The 20,198-nt window shown below is 36.8% G+C and overlaps 1 protein-coding gene across 2 annotated transcripts; it reads left to right on the top strand.

The window, feature by feature from the left end:
* The first annotated feature begins 498 nt into the window (after positions 1 to 498).
* Positions 499 to 19,399, top strand: LOC116248146 (uncharacterized). 2 transcript variants are annotated; one of them, XM_050075954.1, is made up of 16 exons: positions 499 to 603; positions 1,106 to 1,196; positions 1,356 to 1,530; positions 2,105 to 2,210; positions 2,699 to 2,781; positions 4,967 to 4,993; positions 7,015 to 7,157; positions 13,634 to 13,747; positions 14,646 to 14,726; positions 15,275 to 15,339; positions 16,273 to 16,329; positions 16,480 to 16,551; positions 16,743 to 16,988; positions 17,446 to 17,561; positions 18,038 to 18,133; positions 18,735 to 19,399. In XM_050075954.1, the coding sequence occupies exons 1-16, from the start codon at positions 553 to 555 to the stop codon at positions 18,880 to 18,882; spliced, it is 1,671 nt and encodes a 556-aa protein (XP_049931911.1). In that variant the 5' UTR covers positions 499 to 552; the 3' UTR covers positions 18,883 to 19,399. The 2 variants fall into 2 exon arrangements, with proteins under 2 accessions (XP_049931911.1, XP_031476629.1); XM_031620769.1 differs by having other exon boundaries at positions 18,732 to 19,399.
* Positions 19,400 to 20,198: the final 799 nt, after the last annotated feature.

Here is a 20,198-nt window from a genome sequence, read left to right as displayed (position 1 = left end):
TGATCCAAATCCGACTTTTAGATTAACATCCAAATCAGAATCCAAATTTTAAACCGAATCCAAACCACATTATAGACATTGACTATATGATATTTTCAATATCCGAATCTGAATCTTATTCCAGTCAACATTTACTTGAATCTGAATCCGAATCTAATAGACGTCATTTCTTATACCCGAATCCAATCAAATATCATTTTTTTTTTCCATATCCTCCCTTTTTTTATACAATTCGGTCAAGATATATATTGTATCTAAATCAGATCTATTAACATCCTAACTCAAGTTGTCCCATATTGGAGTCCATATTAAAAATTCGAACTTTACCGAGGATCCATACCCAAGTTCCAACTAGTGACCTGAACGTTAAAAAAGTATTTTACAAACGAAAAGTTGGACTTTTCAGGACGATTTTCACCGGTAAGACAATTAAACTCTAATTTAAAGCTGCATGGTGCGTGCCGCTGGTTTTTTATAATAAAAAGATTACCGTTATTTTCATCAAGAAACCCATCTACTCTCCGCGGCTCAAGAGTCAAGACTGTCGCCTCCATGGATGCCCGCGACGACCCGAAGCTCGAACTGCTCTGTAGATGGCTGCAGGTTTGCCTCTCTCATTTCTTATTGCGACTGTTGAGAATCATGGCTTCCTATTCAGTATTACTGCCTCCATGGCCAGAATCATGGATTTATTGTGCCCTGTTTTGTTCTTCCGCTCTTTCGCTTCACATACGAAGTGGGTGCTCTCTATTCCGCAAGTCCACGTAAGTTAGTCACCGTTTCGTTCTTGTAACCACGACGGTGATAGTATAAGCCTTTTGCCTGTCCTTGTTATTTCCAATGGCTTTGATGGTTCATGTTTCTGTCGAGTTGTATTATGTATAACGTTCCAGAATGAATGAAGCATGAAACTCCTTTTGATTGGAATAAGGCTTCATCTCCCAAACGCAACCCTTTTGCATTTCTGGCAACTGTAATATCAATTTAAGAATGCTTTCGTTGGTTCTGAAGCATAAGCATCTGCCAATTGTGTAGATGTTGCTGATTGGTATTCATATTATGTAAGTTATTTTGGTTTAGTGATGATTTTCCATGTTCAATTTAGATCAATGGAGTTCAGCTACGGGGTTGTGAAATCAGATCTTGTGGTCAGCAGAAAGGATACGGGCTATTTGCATCCGATGATAAATGTGAAGGTGATCCAGCTCCCATTGAAAAGTGCAATGCTAATAGATAAATAGTCAATGCCTCACATAAACACGGGCTCTTTTTTTTTTTTTTTACTGAAGTCGATATCTTTTTCTCGTCACATGAGCTATATATTAATAACTATAAGTAAAATACTTCTGATGTAGGAGTTCTGCTGGTGGTTCCTCTGGATTTGGCTATAACGCCAATGAGGGTACTGCAAGACCCCATTTACTCTGCAAAATGTAGGCCATTGTTTGAAGAGGGAGATGTTGACGATCGCTTTTTGATGATGCTGTTTTTGACTGTGGAGCATGCTATGAAGAACTCATCATGGAAACCGTAAGCAATTTGATGTTCATGATTAGGTTGCCTTCTGAAGGGATTGGTTCATTGATCCTCCAGACATCAAGTGAATTCTCTTTTATTATGAAATTGCATCATGAGAACGCTTGTCTAGTGACAAATAGCGTCTTGTTGTTTTAAATGGAGAGGTTCTTCTCGGGTATAATATGGCATGCTTGAAAAATACAAGAAAAAAGGGAAAAAATGGCATTTAAAAAAAAATGAAGAACTAAAAATGGGTGAAATATAAAATAAGTGAGAAAATAATAACACAAACATCAAAAGATAATTAGATTTGCCACAAATAAAAAAAAAAAAAGAAAGAAAAAAACTGTTTGACATTAAAAAAATGAAAAAAACGCGTTTTTTCGTTTTTAAGGTTTTTTTTTCAGAAAAACATGTTTTTTTGAAGTTTTAAACGGCATTTCATTTTCTTGCGTTTTTTTCGAAAATAACTCATTTTTTGTGACTGACTCTAAACCCATGCAAATATTTCAGTAAGTTCATCCATCATTTGTCGTTCTTTTTCATTTTTTCCCATCATTTCTTTTTCTAAGGACTTCAAAATTAGGTACCTTGAGGCGCTTCCTTCCTCATTTGGGACCCCATTGTGGTTTACTGAGGACGAGCTTGTAGAGTTGAAGGGCACAACGCTACACAAGGCAAGCATATTACAGGTACTTTTCCCATGTTGATCGAGTGGTTATGACATATTATCTGTCTTCTGTTTATTAGCTTTGTTGGCAAGCTTATCTGTGACCACTTCAGAAACAAATTTTCATGTGAAAGTTACCAAGGCACTGTTCTATTTTTGGTACGTCCTTTTATTCCTAATAATGCAACTACATGACTTGTCTAAGCAAAAAATATTTCTGTTAAACCACTTCCAGATAGCCTAAGTGCTAGTCTGTTACCTACTGCTATTCCAATGTGTGTTCTATCTTTCAAAAACTGTTTGTGGACAATATGCTATAATGATTTCTCCCGAGTAATGGTCCCAGAACTGTGTGGCAGCATTTTGGCTATGACATACTGGTGAAAATTTGCAGATGTGTGATGTAAATTTTTGACATAGTCTGCCATGCAAACTACAAATGCTGGTTTTTTTATTGAAAGTACCTACATATCCTATGTACATTCTTGGTTGTTGATAAATATAATGCAGAAAAAGAAGTTGCAAGAGCTATTCGATGAGAAAGTGAAGCCTTTGGCTGAGGAACTCCTGTGCCTATATGAGGACAAGGAAAGGCAAGTAAATTCCTATTTCTTTCATGTTTAAAATTTTGACTTCTATTTTTACAGTTCTGTACTGCTTGCAAACTAGACTTTTGTAAATGTAAATGATGTAGCAGATTAAATTACAGGGTCAAAAAATCTTTTTGTGATGCTTTCCTGTATAATCCGACTTAATTGCAATTTTCTGGATCTCATTCCAATTATCTAAGTGAAAACAACAGCTCCAGCTCATTGAACAAGATCTCAATCTCTTCAATAGCAAAAAGGCACAGTCTAGCACATAGAATACAGAGATTACTTCTGAAAAAATGAGTATCATTTGTAACAAACCTCTCAAAACTGGCTTAACAAGCCTTACATAACATTAGCAAACAGTACCTCTTTATATAGAAAGAAGCACAAAAAGTAAAGAAGGAGCTAGCTGTTGGTGTGGTTCCAACCAGGGGCGGAGATAGAATTTTTTCATGAGGAGGGCCGAATTACAGTTTCAAAATTTTAACAGGGACTGAAATACAATTTTTCAAAATTTTATATAGGACAAATGATTTTTTAAAAAAATTTAGGTGTAAATTTTTGAAAAAAAAATGTTGTTTGTGGGGGGGGGGGGGGGGGGTGGTGCCAAGGCCCCTGCGGACCCCCCTTGGCTCTGCCCTGGTTCCAACGACTAGATTTTCTAGCCGTTGGACCTGATAACAGCCAGAAACAAATAATAAGATATAGAAAAAGCCAGAAAAAGACAAAAAGAAAAAGGATACGTAAAAAGTTACATTAATGCCTATATACATAATTTATATACATATAAATATACATGTAAACATACTATATATACAATAACCCTTACATATGCAAAGGTTATTGTCTTAGACCTGTCATTTACATTTGAAGAATAATCATATTTCTCATTTTGGATCTCAGGAATTGAAATCACCTTGATATGCTCAAACCATTGTATCTCTTTTCATATCTAATACATTTAATATCATGGGGCATTGGGTTAAACATAAATATGTACAAGGCCAACAAGGACTTTTCAGTCTGGGGAAGGGAATAAACTTCAACAAAATCATGTACAAATTGAAAACTTGATGAAGACATTTTGAACTTAAAGCTAGTGACAAAGTATTAAAATGGGACACGGTGCAAGCATTTCATGAATTGTAAAGGTGATAAAAATATACTAGGCATCCCAAGCAACTTGTTCTTCTGTGCACAACAATTTTCTGATTGTATCCTGAACATGTTCCTCTGCATTGTGTTCCCCTCTTGTAGGAGAAAAGAACATGTTACTCTTTTATCTTGTCTTTTCCCTTATAAGCACAATGAGTTCTAGATGAATTGCTGTGCAATAAAATGGTCAAGTGTAATGTTGTCCTTGTACTGAATCCTTTAGAAGAAATCATGAAGGCCAATTTTCCGTACTCTTGCACACATGATCTATGCACAATAAAGGTCCTTGGCTGCTAATGCATGATGCTAGATGATTTATGTGAATGACATGTGGTGGACTCACAGGTGGTGCGCATGCTCTTGCTTAAGTATAATAAACAGGTTTGATGTCTATGTAAATAAAAAAAGGTGGACACACAGGCACGTTGGCCGATCCTTAAGTACTTTCTTAATCTATGTTACTATGCCATATAAACTATCTATTTATCCCGTTACTAAGATGAATAAACCTGTAGCGTTGTTAATTTTTGTTCATGTTTCTTTCTCTATTCCTGTTTTCTCTGAAAATAAATCATCCTATAATTTTAAAAATTGTTCCAATAACGAACATTTTAAATTTTAAGGACTTGATTTGGTTCCCTTGATCAAAGGTCATGTGTTGGTGAATATCTGATGGAGAGCAGGTCTTTGAACAAAATTATTTGTGGTCCTTTACTTGCTCATTTGTAACAACTAACAAGTGCATTTTATACATGCTCTTTATCTTGTTTTGCTTTTAGCTAGTTTTTGTTGTTTTATTTGCTTTCAATGGTCCTCTTAGTTGACCTGATCATGAAATTTTCGTTGTTCTAATGTTGCTGACTTTTTTCGATGAAAAATGTTACTCACTTTAACTTAATGTTTAAAAATGCTTCTTCTGAATATACTTATTTCATTTTCCTTTTTTATGAATTGAATACTTTATTTTTATAATTCTCCTTCTATTGCTTCTCTAAGAGAAACTCATTTAGCCCATTCTTATTTTCTGCAGTGTCATTCATTTTGAGGACTTCCTTTGGTATGCCGCTCATCCTGAACTTATGCTTAATGTTCTGATCAGCAGAACTTGTTGAGAACTTGCATGGTTTGTAACCAATGATCAATAGCATTGTTAAGCATGTTAGTGTTTTGTTGTTAAGCATGATAGCGTTTTTTCCCCCTCTGAAGTTGAAAGTACAACAATGGTCTGTTGGAAGCCCATATGTGCTTGTATATAGACCACTGCTTAGTGGAATTTTAATTGAAAAACAAATTTCTGAGTCATATTCTTTAGGTTGGTGGTATTACTGCAGTGAAAATGGTCGCACATGTCTTTAATAAGAGCCATGTTTTTTGCTTATTTGAACTTTTGATAAATTTTTCAAAATTTTGAGTTGGCGTATAGTAACTAAGTGATACGTTTTGTACTTAGAAGTGGTTTCTTGATTAAAACATTGCTCTTAAGGCTTGTTTTCTGCCATTTGTGATATCAAATTTTTCTAAAGATAAGAACTGCTAATCTCTCCTGTTTATGGGTCTTCAACTGCAGAATTGGCTGGTGTAAGCTTTTTGGAACATGACCATGTAGGAAAATATAGCATATAACTTATCTTCTCAAGATATTGCTAGGTTGGTAAGATACGGAACTCTGGCTTCCATTGGGTTGAAGGGTTTGATAAGATACCTCTAGGAAACTGGCTACACCACAGAAGCTTGTCACTGTCAACAAGTATGTGGAAGCATAGGAAAAATAGTCATATGTCGATGTCCTGTGATTAAAATATCTGTAATTTTTACATCTTTCACATAAATGGAAGCATAATGTGCAAGGGAACTTCTTTTTGCATGTCTAAACTGCAAGAAGTTGCTTTTGGTATTTCTTGGGTGCATGTCTTCTTTAACTGGTTTCTTATTTTGGTTTGACTAATCAAAGATTTGCCTTCTGAATGAAAATGAAGAGATGATATGGTGTTTATGCATGGCCTGTCTCAGATAATTTCTGATCAGTGATCAGCATTTATTTATGCTAGGGCACATGGATCACATGCATATTTTAAATCAGTTCCCATTTTGTTGAAGGTGCTAGAAGCATTCTGTGCTTAACAAGAATTGAGAGGAACAGATTTACTTAATCAAAGCTCAGCCTCTATATGGCCAAAGTGCATGAAATTATCTTTGGTGTTTGGGACATGGGGCTATTGAACGTTGCCAACTTTGGCAAACTAAAGGCAGCAGTGCCCTTGACAATATTTTATGTGTTACAGATATTTCCAGCGAAGCAGAAAATACAACACTGCTTAATGGTAGCCATCACTATCTTGGGGGTGGGTGGAGCACCTGCCATTGTGCTTGATTATGGTGACAAACAGACAGGCCAAATAACCAAATTATTGGCCTAATCATCTCTTTCTTTCTTTACGTGCATTACAGTTGTACCTGGTTGTTTCTGTGAACAATATAGAAGCTGAGTTTGATTACAAATTCACAAGGTTCCAAGAAACAAGGACAACTTCCAAATGCTCAAAGTGCAGTACATAACAATGCAGGCATGAGTACACCTTGAATTTCCAAAGACTAGCTGCTGATGTAGTCAAATGGCTGGAATAGCTATTTGTGGAAGATCAAACGAGGAACAACCCAAAAAAATTCCTGAAAAGTAAAAAAAAATGCAAAATATAAATTATAAAATAACAATACACGCACATGCACACATATATATACACATGGTTTTTTAATATGCATAATATATTATTCTCATATAAAATAACAATACACGCACATGCACACATATATATATACACACACACACACACATATATATATATAATGCATTTTTATATGCACAATGTGTGATTCTCATAGTAACATACACATGTAACTCATCATCTCTACAAATATATACATACATATCCATGCATCTATGTGCATTAACCTAGCAACATTGTGCTTGTTACCTTGTTTGTTAATTTGATTACATATCTACCTGAGTATTCTTTCTCCATGTGTTTGGAACCTTAGTGTTTACATCTACAGCAAATCAACTGCAATTTATGTGTGTAGGGCTAATTCCATCTTCTGGACTAGAGCTTTAAACATTCCTCTGCCACATTCTTTTGTATTCCCCAAAGTGGTTACAAAGCAACTGAGTATCTCTTTGTCCCTTGAGAAGCACTCTGAAGACATGAATGCTCCAATGTGTAAAGGTTCAAGTAACAAATGTGTAGCCTTTTGCTTATTTATACATATTTTGCTTCTTTTCAAATGTTTGATTTTTTTTTTGAGCTCTTACTTCAATCGTAGTTTAACTCAAGTATCTGAATGAACAACGTATCTTGATCAGACATATGTTTGTTCAGCTCACCTATGAATTCAATGGATTTGGTGAGGTTGCAATCGTAAAGATCTTCTAGTAGCTCCTCCATCTCATCATTTATTAGAAATCTTGGAGACTATGTAACATGAATGTGTCCAGATAGGGATGCGACAATCGTTACGGAGGAAATATGACTAGTAAGAGGAAAGGATGCAAGACTCAAATAAGAGCATCTGTGTGACAGCATGGAACCTTGGACTTTTGCTGGTTCATATTTGGTTCATGCTAGGAATGCAAATGGGTCGGATGAGTAACAGGTCATGATAGAGCAAAACTAGGCTTGGATTTAAAGCGGTAGGTTTTGAACTGAGTATGGATCTTGATAGAAATGTAGCACCAATATCTGTAACCCGAAAACAGCACTCACGCAGGAAGATAGAGATAGAGAGAGAGAGAGAGAGAGAGAGAGAGAGAGAGAGAGAGAGAGGGAGAGAGAGAATGAAAACAAGAAGAAACTGAGGAGAAGAAGCCGTAGCCAAAATGGTTTGCACGGCCTCTATTTATAATCCCATTTCCAGAATTCTAAGAGTCTCCAATCGTAGAATCCTAGGAGATTTCACAAGCTCCAAGGACATTAATTACATCATAGAAACCTAAGAGACTTCACATATTACAAGGATATTAACTACAACATAGAATCCTAGGAGACTCTTCACATGTTACAAGGACATTAAATATTTTAACACATTCTACAAGGAGGTGGAATCCTAAGAGACTCCTCTTCAACGTGCTGGTGAAGGATTTATATTTTAACACCCTCCCTCAAGTTGTGCATGGTTTTGCACCATGTACAACTTGCCTTTTAGAAACCAGAATCGTTCCTTTGTTAATCCTTTTGTAAATAAGTCTGCAACTTGTTCATCTGTACGAACATAAATAGGCTGAATCTCCTTGTCTTCCACCTTTTGTCTAACAAAGTGTTGATCAATCTCAATGTGCTTTGTTCGACCATGTTGTACGGGATTAAAGGCAATGTTAATAGCGCTTTGATTATCGCACATTAACATTGATGTTTTAATCTTTTCTCCAATGTCTTCTAACAAATGTCTAACCCATGTAACTTCAGCAGTACCTGCAGCCATGCATCTGTATTCAGCTTCAGTGCTGGATCTTGCTACTGCCTTTTGCTTTCGACAACTCCAAGACACAAGATTACGTCCAATGAAAATACAAAAACCAGAAATGGACTTTCTTTGATCGGGATCTCCAGCCCAATCTGCATCTGTGAATGTCATAAGGTGATGTCCAGTAGTTATATTTTCACTCTTACCATAAACTAAGCCATCTCCTGCTGTCCCTTTAAGATATCTTAATATTCTTTTGACAGCATCCATGTGAGTATCTCTAGGTGCATGCATAAATTGGGATACTTGATTCACAGCATATATAATATCTGGTCTAGTAAATGTAAGATATTGAAGTGCCCCAACAATACTTCGGTATTGCGTAGGATCTTCATATAACTCCCCATCTTGAGCACTTAGTCTTTGATTTAGAATACTAGGAGTTCCAACAGGCTTACAATCAGACATACCTGACTTTTTCAACAGATCCAACGTGTATTTCTGTTGTGTCAATGTGAGGCGATTATTGTGCCTATCAATCTCCACTCCAAGAAAGAATCGTAAATCACCAAGCTCTTTCATTTTGAAGTTTTGCATCATCAAAACTTTAGCTTCTTCTATGTGTTTTTCTGAATTGCCTGTGATAACAATATCATCAACATATATAAGAAGTAAAGTAAATATGTTTTCCTTTCGATAAATGAAAAGAGAGTGATCTAGAGGACATCTCCGAAAACCACATTCTTGAATCTTGCAAGAGAAACTGTCAAACCACGAACGTGAGGCCTGTTTAAGTCCATAAATAGATTTTCTTAGTTTGCAAACCCATGCATGAGAGTCTCCTTTCGTGTATCCTGGAGGTTGTTCCATATATACTTCCTCCCTTAAATCACCATGAAGAAAAGCATTCTTCACGTCCATTTGATGTAGTCTCCATCCATGTTCAACTGCCAATGATATAATCATGCGAATTGTTCCCATTTTGATCACAGGGCTGAATGTCTCATCATAATCTTCTCCATATTGTTGTGTAAACCCTTTTGCTACTAACCTTGCTTTGTGTCTTTCTATGCTGCCGTCAGGTTTGTATTTAATTTTGTATACCCATTTGGAGCCCACTACGTTCTTTTCGTGTGGCCTCGGAACGATCTCCCATGTTCCACATTCATGCAAGGCATCCATTTCTTCTTTCATAGCCTTTCTCCAATGATGTGATTTTGATGCTTGATCAAATGAAGTAGGTTCTTCCTCCTTGCCAACTTTTGCCATGAATAACTGAAAATCAAGTGATAAAGAATCATAGCTAACCCACCTGTGAATGTGATGACGAATGCGTTGGGATCTTCTAAGGTGGGGCATGTTGTCTTCTTCACTGTGAGCATCTCTGTCCCTTAGTCGTCGACTGTAGATAAGACCCGAATACCGATGTGCATCGTTGCTCTGTTCTTCATTATTGTTTTCGTGATGACTTGATGACTGTGTTGGATCTTCTTGATTTTCACTTTGAGCCATATCCAACGGTTGTATTGCTCTCTCTGAATCTTCACTTTGAGGCACATCATTTTCTATAACAGGATCTGCATTGAATAACTGTGTACTGGTCCAGGGATCATAAGATTCAATGGTCATAAGCATTTCATTTGTATTATCAAAACTATGTTCATCAAAAATGACATTTCTTGAAGTTTTGATACGTTCAGTTGTTGGATCATAGCATCGAAAATCTTTATATTCATCAGCATATCCAACGAATCTACATTGAATAGCTTTGTCTTGAAACTTGTTCCTCAAGGCAGCATCAACGTGAACATAGCATACACAGCCAAAAACCTTCAAGTTCTTGTAATCAGGTTGTTTGCCTAAGCGTGTAAAATATGGCGATTTAGACATCAAGAGTGTCATAAGCAAACAATTTATTATGTATACAGCAGTATGGAAGGCTTCAGTCCACAAGGAAATGGGCACATTAGTATCATGCATCATGCTCATGGCGCTTTCAACTATATGTCGATGTTTCCGCTCAACTACACCATTTTGTTGTGGTGTGTAAGGGCAGGAAATTTGTCTAGTTATCCCTTTTTCACGTAGAAATTCAATAAAATCAAGCGAGGAATATTCTCCCCCTTCATCACATTGAAAATGCACCACATTGGATGAAAATTTAGTTTGAATTATGGCATAGAAGTTTCGAAATATGTGAGGTACTTCTGATTTGTGTTTCATGAAGTAAATCCAGGTGAAACGTGAGTAAGAGTCAATGAATAAGACATAATATCTTGACCCAGACATGGAATCAATAGGGGCTGGCCCCCATACATCAGAAAAAATAGTTTCAAAGGGTTTGGAAGCCCTTTGATTTATATTATGGAAAGGTAAAACATGACTCTTACAAAGTCTACAACTTGAACATTTTTTGACACTTGAAGTAAGAGGTAAACTTGATCTTGGAATGAGACTATCTGTGACAAGTTTTTCAATGAAATGTCGACCACAGTGTCCTAGCCGACTATGCCACAAATCAGACTCCAAAAATTGGTTAGGGCCCCTTACTTTTGATTGAAAATGGCAAGAACTTGGCACTGATGACGCATTATGAGAAAGAGAAAATGTCTTCAATCCTATATCAAAAGTGGATGAATCCTTGGGTAGACATTCCTTGAGGACGTACATATTCCCTTGACGCTCCCCTCTAGTGAACATTTTCTTCGTTTGGAGGTCCTTGACATAGACAGAAGAATGTGTGAATTCAACAGAAGAGCTTGTATCATCAATGAGTTTAGAAATGGATATGATGTTCTTTTTGATATTGGGAGCAAGAACAACATTAGACAGTGATAGAGACGAGGATGACAATGGAATATGTGCATTTCCAATATGTGTAATAGGATGAGATTTTCTATCACCTGTTATAATGCAACTTCTACCGTAATGAAGGGATAAGTTAGTCAATTTACCTGCATTTCCTGTCACATGGGTAGCTGCACCTGAATCCAAGAACCATTCTCCCTGCTCATTTTGCTTTATAGTAATCTTTGAGAATGCGGCCATCAATAGCTGTTGCATATCTTCAGCGGTGGATTTAGAACTTTGTCCTCCTTGTTTATAATCATGTCTTACCCTTTTGTTTTTATTTTGAGGATTAAACCAACATTGTGCCTTCATGTGTCCTTTCTTGTTGCACTGAAAACAAATTGGTATTTTTCTTGAAGTATCCAAAGGAGACATACCTTGGTTATGTGGTGTTGGTAGAATGCCACGACTACCATGGTTGGAGTTCCCATGGCTCTTACCAAACTTTACATTCATAGCCAACACATTTTGGGAGTTCCCTTGATCAGTCCTTTCAATGACTCTTTTCATATTCATTTCATGTTGGAGAAGTTTACCTTGTAGTTCGTTGAAGGAAGGCAGAACAGGAAGGACCTCAAGAGCTGTAATAAAAGCATGATAATCATGCCCAAGTCCATTCAAGGTTTGCTGCACCTTTTCCTTATCAGAAATGTTATTCCCTGAGGCAGCAAGTTGGTCTGCGACGGCCTTAATACGCCCCAAATAATCCATGATAGACGTTGAACCTTTGCTCAAATTCTGAAATTCTTTCTTTAAGTACATAATTCAAGCTTCTGATATTTGGGAAAAGGTATCAGCAAGGGTTTCCCATAATTCTTCTGCAGTACAATCATCATAAACTGAAAGTAACACTTGTTGAGATAAAGTGGACAAAATATACGCAACCAGACTTTGATCACGTCTCATCCACATAGCATGTTCAGGATTGTTGTCTTCATGAACAACAATAACTTCTCCTGCCTCATTTTTTATTTCCTGTAAGACGGATATTGGTGGAGCCTTTGTTGAACCATCGAGATGTCCAAAGAGGCCTTGACTTCTTATGAAAGACATGATTTGCCTTTTCCAGATCAGATAATTCTCATGGTTGAGTTTTTCGGTAATAAGGTGAGGAAGAAAACTTGAGGACATGCCAGAATGCGAAAGGTTTTCCATGACAGCAGAAAGGAATGGTATATAGGTAGAAGATGAGAGAGAAAGAAGACACGATATAACAAGATGTGTCCTTGGGTAAGCAAGAAGAAAAAGGAACAAGAATTGCGCAAGAGAAAAGTAAATTCAGGATAGAGACAAGATGAGAAAAGAGTTCTAACCAGATCAGACCTGTTTGGGCATTTCGTTTGGTAGAGATAACGTTACCTGGTGCTCTGATACCATGATAGAAATGTAGCACCAATATCTGTAACCTGAAAACAGTACTCACGCAGGAAGAGAGAGAGAGAGAGAGAGAGAGAGAGAGAGAGAGAGAGAGAGAGAATGAAACAAGAAGAAACTGAGGAGAAGAAGCCGTAGCCAAAATGGTTTGCACAGCCTCTATTTATAATCCCATTTCCAGAATTCTAAGAGTCTCCAATCGTAGAATCCTAGGAGATTTCACAAGCTCCAAGGACATTAATTACATCATAGAAACCTAAGAGACTTCACATATTACAAGGATATTAACTACAACATAGAATCCTAGGAGACTTCCCATATAACAAGGATATTAACTACAACATAGAATCCTAGGAGACTCTTTACATGTTACAAAGACATTAAATATTTTAACACATTCTACAAGGAGGTGGAATCCTAAGAGACTCCTCTTCAACGTGCTGGTGAAGGATTTATATTTTAACAGACCTGAACTAGGTCTGATGTAATGGAGCGGAATTTGGTCCCAGACTTTATATCACAATGGTTGGTTCTAACAGAAAAGAAGGTTGACAGACAATTTTGGATGTAAAGTATGCAAAAAGGAACCGATTATTCAAGACCTGAAAATTGATTTGCAAAAATAGTTTTCAAATCCCAAAAATCCAATTACAAAAATCTCAATGAAATTCAAATACCACTTTGGATCTTATTTTTGGATCCATATTAAAAACATGTACCAAATTTTTGGTGGTCTATGAATTCATTCTTTTCACACCCTTGGTCCAAGCCAAGTCCCAGGTTGAGTCAGCTGAGCTCTACTGGCTATTTTTCTGTCCCCTTGATGGAATCACCTTCTGTTTGTTACCAATTTAATAAGAAGTCTATTTGAAACTTGTTGTACATTGTTCCTATATGGAATCAACCTTGTAATGCTTAATGTTATCCTAATGAATGTTGTTTAGAAATTTACTCTTGTTTCAGATCAATAATGTGGCTTTCAAGATAGTTGATGACTATAATTTGTTTTCTTTGTCAGACTCTGCTGTTGATGGGGATGAAACAGAAGATCTGAAAGTGACTTCATCTGAAATAAATCCTGAGAATGTGTGGGTTGAAGGGCTTGTTCCTGGCATTGATTTCTGCAATCATGGTAGGTTTGTTTTCTTTGGCCTATTGTTGTATCTTCCATAGTAATTCTTGATGATGGAGAAATGAATAGTACAATATTGGAAACTGCAAGGGGTATTTCAAAGGATTAACATAAGGCATCTTCTTGGAAGATTTAGGAGTATTCAGTTATGAAACCCATATCCTAACCTTCATGTCTTCCAATCCGAGTTTGTGTTCATACTTCATACCATACACACGGATCTTGATATTAATTTATTTTATTCTTTCTGTGTTTCTTCTGTTTCTTTTAACTATTTTGAAGCTTTATCAATTTTTGGTAAAAAAATTAGCAGAAAACTTCTCATTTTTATAGTTTTTAACTACTTCTTTCATATTTTTTCTTTTTTGAATCCCTGAGAGTTTTCTGTAGAAAAACAATATTGCAGAAAAATACCTGGGAAAACCGTTGCCTTAAATTTTGAGAAATATATTTTGCGATTATGGTTCAGAGTAAGAACAAGTTCATCTTCTGGCACAAAAGAATAACACAATGCATCATCATAGAACCTAGATATTATGCCATTCAGGGCATTAGTCTTAAGTGAAATCCAAATAACATGAGGAATTCCTGTAATAGTGCTTAAGATGAAGTTCGAAAAAGGAGCCCGAAAAGCTCATCCAAGATGCATGCATGCCGAGTATGTTCAAAGGACAAATGCAACACATACAAAGCTATATTCTAAGTTTCTGCTTGGTTTAGGTCTGCTATCACATGATTCTTCTAACAATTTTTTGGACAAAGGTGAATATTTGGTTAATTTAATTAGTTAGTTTCTGCTTGGTTTAGGTCTGCTGTCACATGATTCTTCTAACAATTTTTTGGACAAAGGTGAATATTTGGTTAATTTAATTAGCTATTATTTCTCCATGTTTTGCAGGTTCAGAGGCCGGTGCTTTGTGGGAAGTTGATGCGTCAGGAGGAGTCACAGGAATTCCCTTTTCAATGTACCTCTTATCTAGTATGGGATCTTCTAACATTGAGTGTTGTTTGCAGGCATTCAATTAAACCAATTTAAATTTTATGTCCATGTGGTTCTTGTAGCTTTTAATATGCGTTCTTGCCTTTGGTGACCTAAACATTTGCATTTAGAGATTGGCTCTTCTGGTGCATCAGCATAAATTGAATACAACTTAGCATTTTAATTTCAATTTTGTGCATTTAAACTGCTTTTTATGCTTTCCATTGGGCAATCTTGGGTTCACTGTTTATGACCTATCAAAATGGTTCATTTAAACAAAGTTCAAAACTGAAAGAGAGTTTAATAGTTCCTGTATCTTATCTATGCAGTTAGCAATGTCGGCATATTCTAATTTGGATCATCATTCTACACATCATTTAGTTTAATAGTTCATGTGTCCGTAAGTTCACTTGTTGCTTTTCACAAGGCAAGTGCCATGCCACTTGTATGTTGGTAATCGGATAATTGGTAAGCTGGGTTCATGATGGTTCTGGATGTACATAAATTCTAACGTATTTGTTTTTCTTTGTTCCTTTTTTTTTGGGCAGCATGTGGACAGAAAGTTCCTGCTCAAAAGGAGATACTTATCAGTTATGGTAATAAAGGAAATGAGGTACCATTTTCATATCTTCCTCAAGATAGTCATTTAAATTTAGCAATTTTCTAGGATCACTTTGTGTGTGTGTGGGTGCAGCTGTGTACAGGATTTTTGGGGTTGGGAAACCATGCATACATATTTTATCTTTTCATTTGTCACAATTCTCAGTTCCAACATACACTAGGCTAGGCTTCTTAAAGAGAAAATGCTTATGTAAAGCAAATAGACAAAACCCTTGGACAAATCTTAAATGCTTATGCAAACCAAATAGATAAAACCCTTGGAAAAATCTTCATTTGGCTCAAGTTTTGGAAACTCTCATAATGTTCATGTGATTACATGAGTGGCACAGTGCCTTTCATTTTATTTATGATCCTGAATGTCCTCTACTAATTCCCATTTGATTTTGGATTCCTGCTCCTTTCTGTATATCACCAACTCTTTTATTGTAACAACTGCAAAGAAAGCTCAACAATAAAATATAGTTTTAGGTAAAAATTAGTCCAGGTAGAAGGGAGAATGCAAAATCCAATTTTGAAAGTATTTTGCAGTGAAACATTTTTCATATTTTGTGATGGAAGCAACCTGCCTTCAATTCTTATATTAGTATAATTCCTTAGTTTATTGCAGCATTAAGTTCATTAGCTTGCTTTTCAGTTTAAGTACTTTACAGAATGCAAAATTTCAAAATATTTTGGAATGAAACAATTTTCTTTGAAGAACCTGCCTTCAATTCTTATATTGGTACAAGTCCTTAGTTTATTGCAGCATTAGCTTCATTAGCTTGCTTTTCAGTTTAAGTACTTTATATTTTATACCAGCTACTTGGAAACTAATCGCAACTGGATGCCATGAATGTTTCTGCTAATGTTAAGTTTTTTGTTTCCTTTTACGACCTTTCTTTTTGTGCCGTTTTTCTGATCTCATCAGTTGAACCATTCTTCCCAGGAATTACTGTATCTGTATGGATTTATCATTGAAAAGAATCCAGATGACTATCTCATGGTAACTTTGCACATTTCCCACTAGGCTTCTAACATTCATTTATTATTCTTGTTGCTGCTTTGGGAATAACAAAATAGGAGGGATGTGTAAGGAAATATATTTAGGCCATTTAAATTTCTCTCTCTTTGTTTTTCATTTGGCTTTGTGTAGGTTCATTATCCACTGGAAGCCTTGCAGCAAGCATCATGTCCTGACTCTAAAGGTCAGCTTTTGGAAATCCAGGTCAGGCGCTGCTTTCATGAACTGATGTTGTATTGATGTATCGCTTTCAAAGACTCCAGTTTAGTAGCATTTGATCATCTGCTAAGTTATTATTCGGTTTCTTGTTGTGGTCCTTCAGAATATTTCCTTACTACTACTTTTTTTTCAAATGTGGTCTACTTTTTTTTTTCTTTTTAATGAGGCAACACTAGAAGGCAGAACTAAGATGCATCCTACCTAAAGATTCGCTGAAACATGGTTTTTTTGGTCAACCTCCTCAAACACAAGGCAGCTTTGAGTCGGACAAAATTTTTTACAACAATTATAGTTGGAGCGGTCAACGCAAGGTGCCATCTTATTTAGATAAATTGGTATTTCCTGAAGACTTTCTAACTGGCTTACGAACAATAGCAATGCAAGAGAATGAACTGCTTCAGGTTTCTTCATTGTTGGAAGAGGTATCTTCTTTTCCTTCATATTCTGATCAGTTATCAATCTTTGTTTGATTTATTGTTTGATCATCTGCTTCCTGATTGTAATCACGTACTTTCTTCTGCAATATTCATTCAAATGTTGTCTTTGTAGTATCAAATATCAATATAACTGCACAATCTCAAATAGTATCACTAAAGAAAAGGAACAGAATGGGTCTTATTAGAGCATTCAAAGGCATCTCATATAACCTACAAAGACTCTGTATAAGTGGCAGGCACGTTAAAGCATCACATATTTGATGCCCATGGTGTGCATTTCTTGTTCCAGCTGTCAATTTGATTTGTAACCTGGCAGGAGTGTCGTTTTTGATATTTCTTTGTTATTTGAATTTGGCATTTTCACATTAACCTATTATGAGGTTTAATTTGTCCTCTTGTCTTTCTTCTCTTTTTTTTTTTGGATATATTCCTGTCTTTGAAGCTTGTTGGCTCTGCTGAGAAACGACAACCAACTGAAACTGAAGTAAGGGCTGCAGTTTGGGAGGTGTGTGGAGATGCTGGGGCGTTGCAATTGCTCGTTGATCTTCTTAATACGAAGTATGTGAATTAAAGAGCTCCTATTATTTATTATCTATTATGCTTTACAGTCTCTTAGTTCTTTAATTCTATGGTTAATATTATCAAGTTCATTTTGGACATGTTGTTTACATGTTTGTGGCATTTGCATTCCTATTTATCTTGTTTTCTGTTTGAGCTCTTTGCTCGGCTAAAGTCTGCAAACTGCATTTCGATCCTTGACGTCTCTCCATATCTGACTTGGTATTTGGTAGTTCAACTACAGCACCATTATGTTGAAATTATTGATACTCGTATATGGAATGTGATTTTGAAATTTCTACTGGCTAGACATATTTATCTGTGACTCTATATATATATATATATATATATAGATATATATATATATATATATATATATATATATATATATATATATATATATAAATAAAGAACTGCAAAGGTATGCTTTTAAGCATTCTTGGATTCTCTTACTTCACATGCTTTCTTTTGAGAAGAATGATGGAACTTGAGGAGGGATCTGGAACAGAGGATGAGGACATCAAACTGCTTCAAAATGCATGCATGATTGGTAGTGAAGAAGAGAATGTCAGGTTTGAATTTTCAGTTATTATTTAGCCATCATCTTTTTCTTTATTCTTGTTGGTATTATTTGCGTTTTTCCTTTCTGATAAGGGAAAGCATGAAATTTTCTGGGTGTATCAAACTTGCCGACCTTGGAGGTGCATGTGCATCATGTCTCGTTTTAGTTGTCCTTTAGGAGCTTCCTGTTTGGGGAAGGTAACTGTAGACCATTCCGTATGGACGATGTTCTGAAACGACAATGTTGTTCCTGTCCATGTGGCAGATGTCATTCCCAATGTTTGAATTTGAGACTTGGTATTGGATGGGTCGTCCAAGCAAAATGGGTCAAGTTGGTCAGGCTAGATGCTGCCGCCCAGATCTAATCATATTTTTTTACCTGAATCTGACTCAAAATGTGAACATTCCCAGCCTAACATGTTTCAAATCCAGCTTTCATCAAACATTTAAAAATATTTAATCCAAGTCAGGCAATATAGACGGATCCTATTCAGATGCAGGTCGGAGCTGAACTTTTCATCTTCATGTTTTCTGACTGAAACATTAATGGAAAAGTTGTGAATTGTGTCTGAATTTCTTTTCTGGTGCTCATGATTTTCTTCACTGCAGCAGAATCGAAGTTTCTGGAGTTGATGAGAAGGTGATGATGAGCAAGAATAAGTGGTCTTCTATAGTTTATCGACTTGGCCAGAAGCAGCTTACCCGCTTGTTCCTACGAGAGGCCGAGCATGCACTAGAAATTTGCTTGAGTACTGCGTAACTCTTGCTCCCCATGTCACTTCTGCTCACCAAAGTGCACAATGTTGTGGGTACCTCGAGGAGGCGGTCCGGTCCTAATAGCTTGGTGCTAAGGAACAACGACTTCCTTATGTTTGGCGCTAAGGGACACAAGACTCTTCAAGAACGGAAGCACAAACGTTTTGTTGTATACAAGATCATGAGCAGTTAACAGGAATCTGACTGTTGCCAACAGGTCGGACAGGCCTTAGGAAGGAGATGAAAAGTGAATTTGGGCATTCGAAGTTCTTCATTTTCTTGATCCAGTTTCCCTAGGAAGGCTGCAGTTATTGAACTCGTCCTTCTAGTTACGTCCATATGTTGGATGTGGCTAGTCCTGCTAGTTAGCTCCATATGTTGGATGTGACCAGAGCAAATCTGGGCACAAAGTTGACAGAAAAGGGAAGTTCACATAATGATGCTGAAGTTAGCATATGTTCATTGTTCTGCACAAACTAAAATTGAATAAATCATATGGTCTGCCGGGTCATATTATTGAAGTCTTCTGAAATCTCTACCTTGTACACCACCCGCGCACAGGCTATGGTTGGATGGGATAGCATGCCGGAGAAGCCTGATCGAAGGACTAGTGCTCTTTCTCACTACGATGCAAGCCTTTTCCTTGCTTTCCGATGAGATGCTGGGAGGAAGGTTGCCATTTTTGGACTGTACCAAAAGGTCCCCGATAATCTGCTCGGTAGTTTTAAGGTGCCAAATGTATCCAAAATTCCTTTTCAAAAATTGTCAAGAGGAATCCATTTTTGAAATGCCTAAGAATGTCTTACCAATTCTTCCACAAAAACCATCTGAACTACGGCCTGCTGCTGATGGCTGAGGAGATAGACGGCACATAAATGATGGCTCGGCTGGCCAGCGGCTAGTGAATAGGCGACGGTTCATGAAACCCGTGCATCCGAAGTGTAAGGGGCTTAAACCTTCTCCACAACTTGTCCAAGCCTAGCAATGCGGACGATGGCTGCCAAGTTGTTAAGTAGCATCCAGGCCACCAACCAGGCCGTTGCTTGGTCCACGTCCGAAACTTTTGCTCAAAGTAGAGCAACCCATTGATCGGCACCCAGCTCTGCGAGATTGCCATTGGTAAGGGCCTTGCCGATGGATGCGCCAGAAGTTTTTATTAAGGGCCATTATTTTAGAAATTCTGATATTTTAAGAGGTACAATATATATACAACGCATACAAAAAATAAAGGAAAATATTGGGGCTATATCTCGGCTACAGGCCTGTGTCCATAAATTCAGAAGTTGGATGGTGAGGCCGTAAAGAACGCCGGACTTAAGT

This window comes from Nymphaea colorata, chromosome 2 (genome assembly GCF_008831285.2).
Source record: "Nymphaea colorata isolate Beijing-Zhang1983 chromosome 2, ASM883128v2, whole genome shotgun sequence".
NCBI lineage: Eukaryota > Viridiplantae > Streptophyta > Magnoliopsida > Nymphaeales > Nymphaeaceae > Nymphaea > Nymphaea colorata.
Note: the sequence above shows the minus strand (reverse complement) of the source record. Positions and strands in the feature narration are given on the sequence as shown.

Bases quoted from the DNA above. Each gene is read 5' to 3' on its own strand.
- LOC116248146 (XM_031620769.1), top strand. From the start codon at position 553: ATGGATGCCCGCGACGACCCGAAGCTCGAACTGCTCTGTAGATGGCTG. The intron at 4,994-7,014 runs GTATGCCGCTCA...TTATGTGTGTAG, and splicing joins CATTTTGAGGACTTCCTTTG to GGCTAATTCCATCTTCTGGA. The intron at 15,340-16,272 runs GTACCATTTTCA...CATTCTTCCCAG, and splicing joins ATGGTAATAAAGGAAATGAG to GAATTACTGTATCTGTATGG.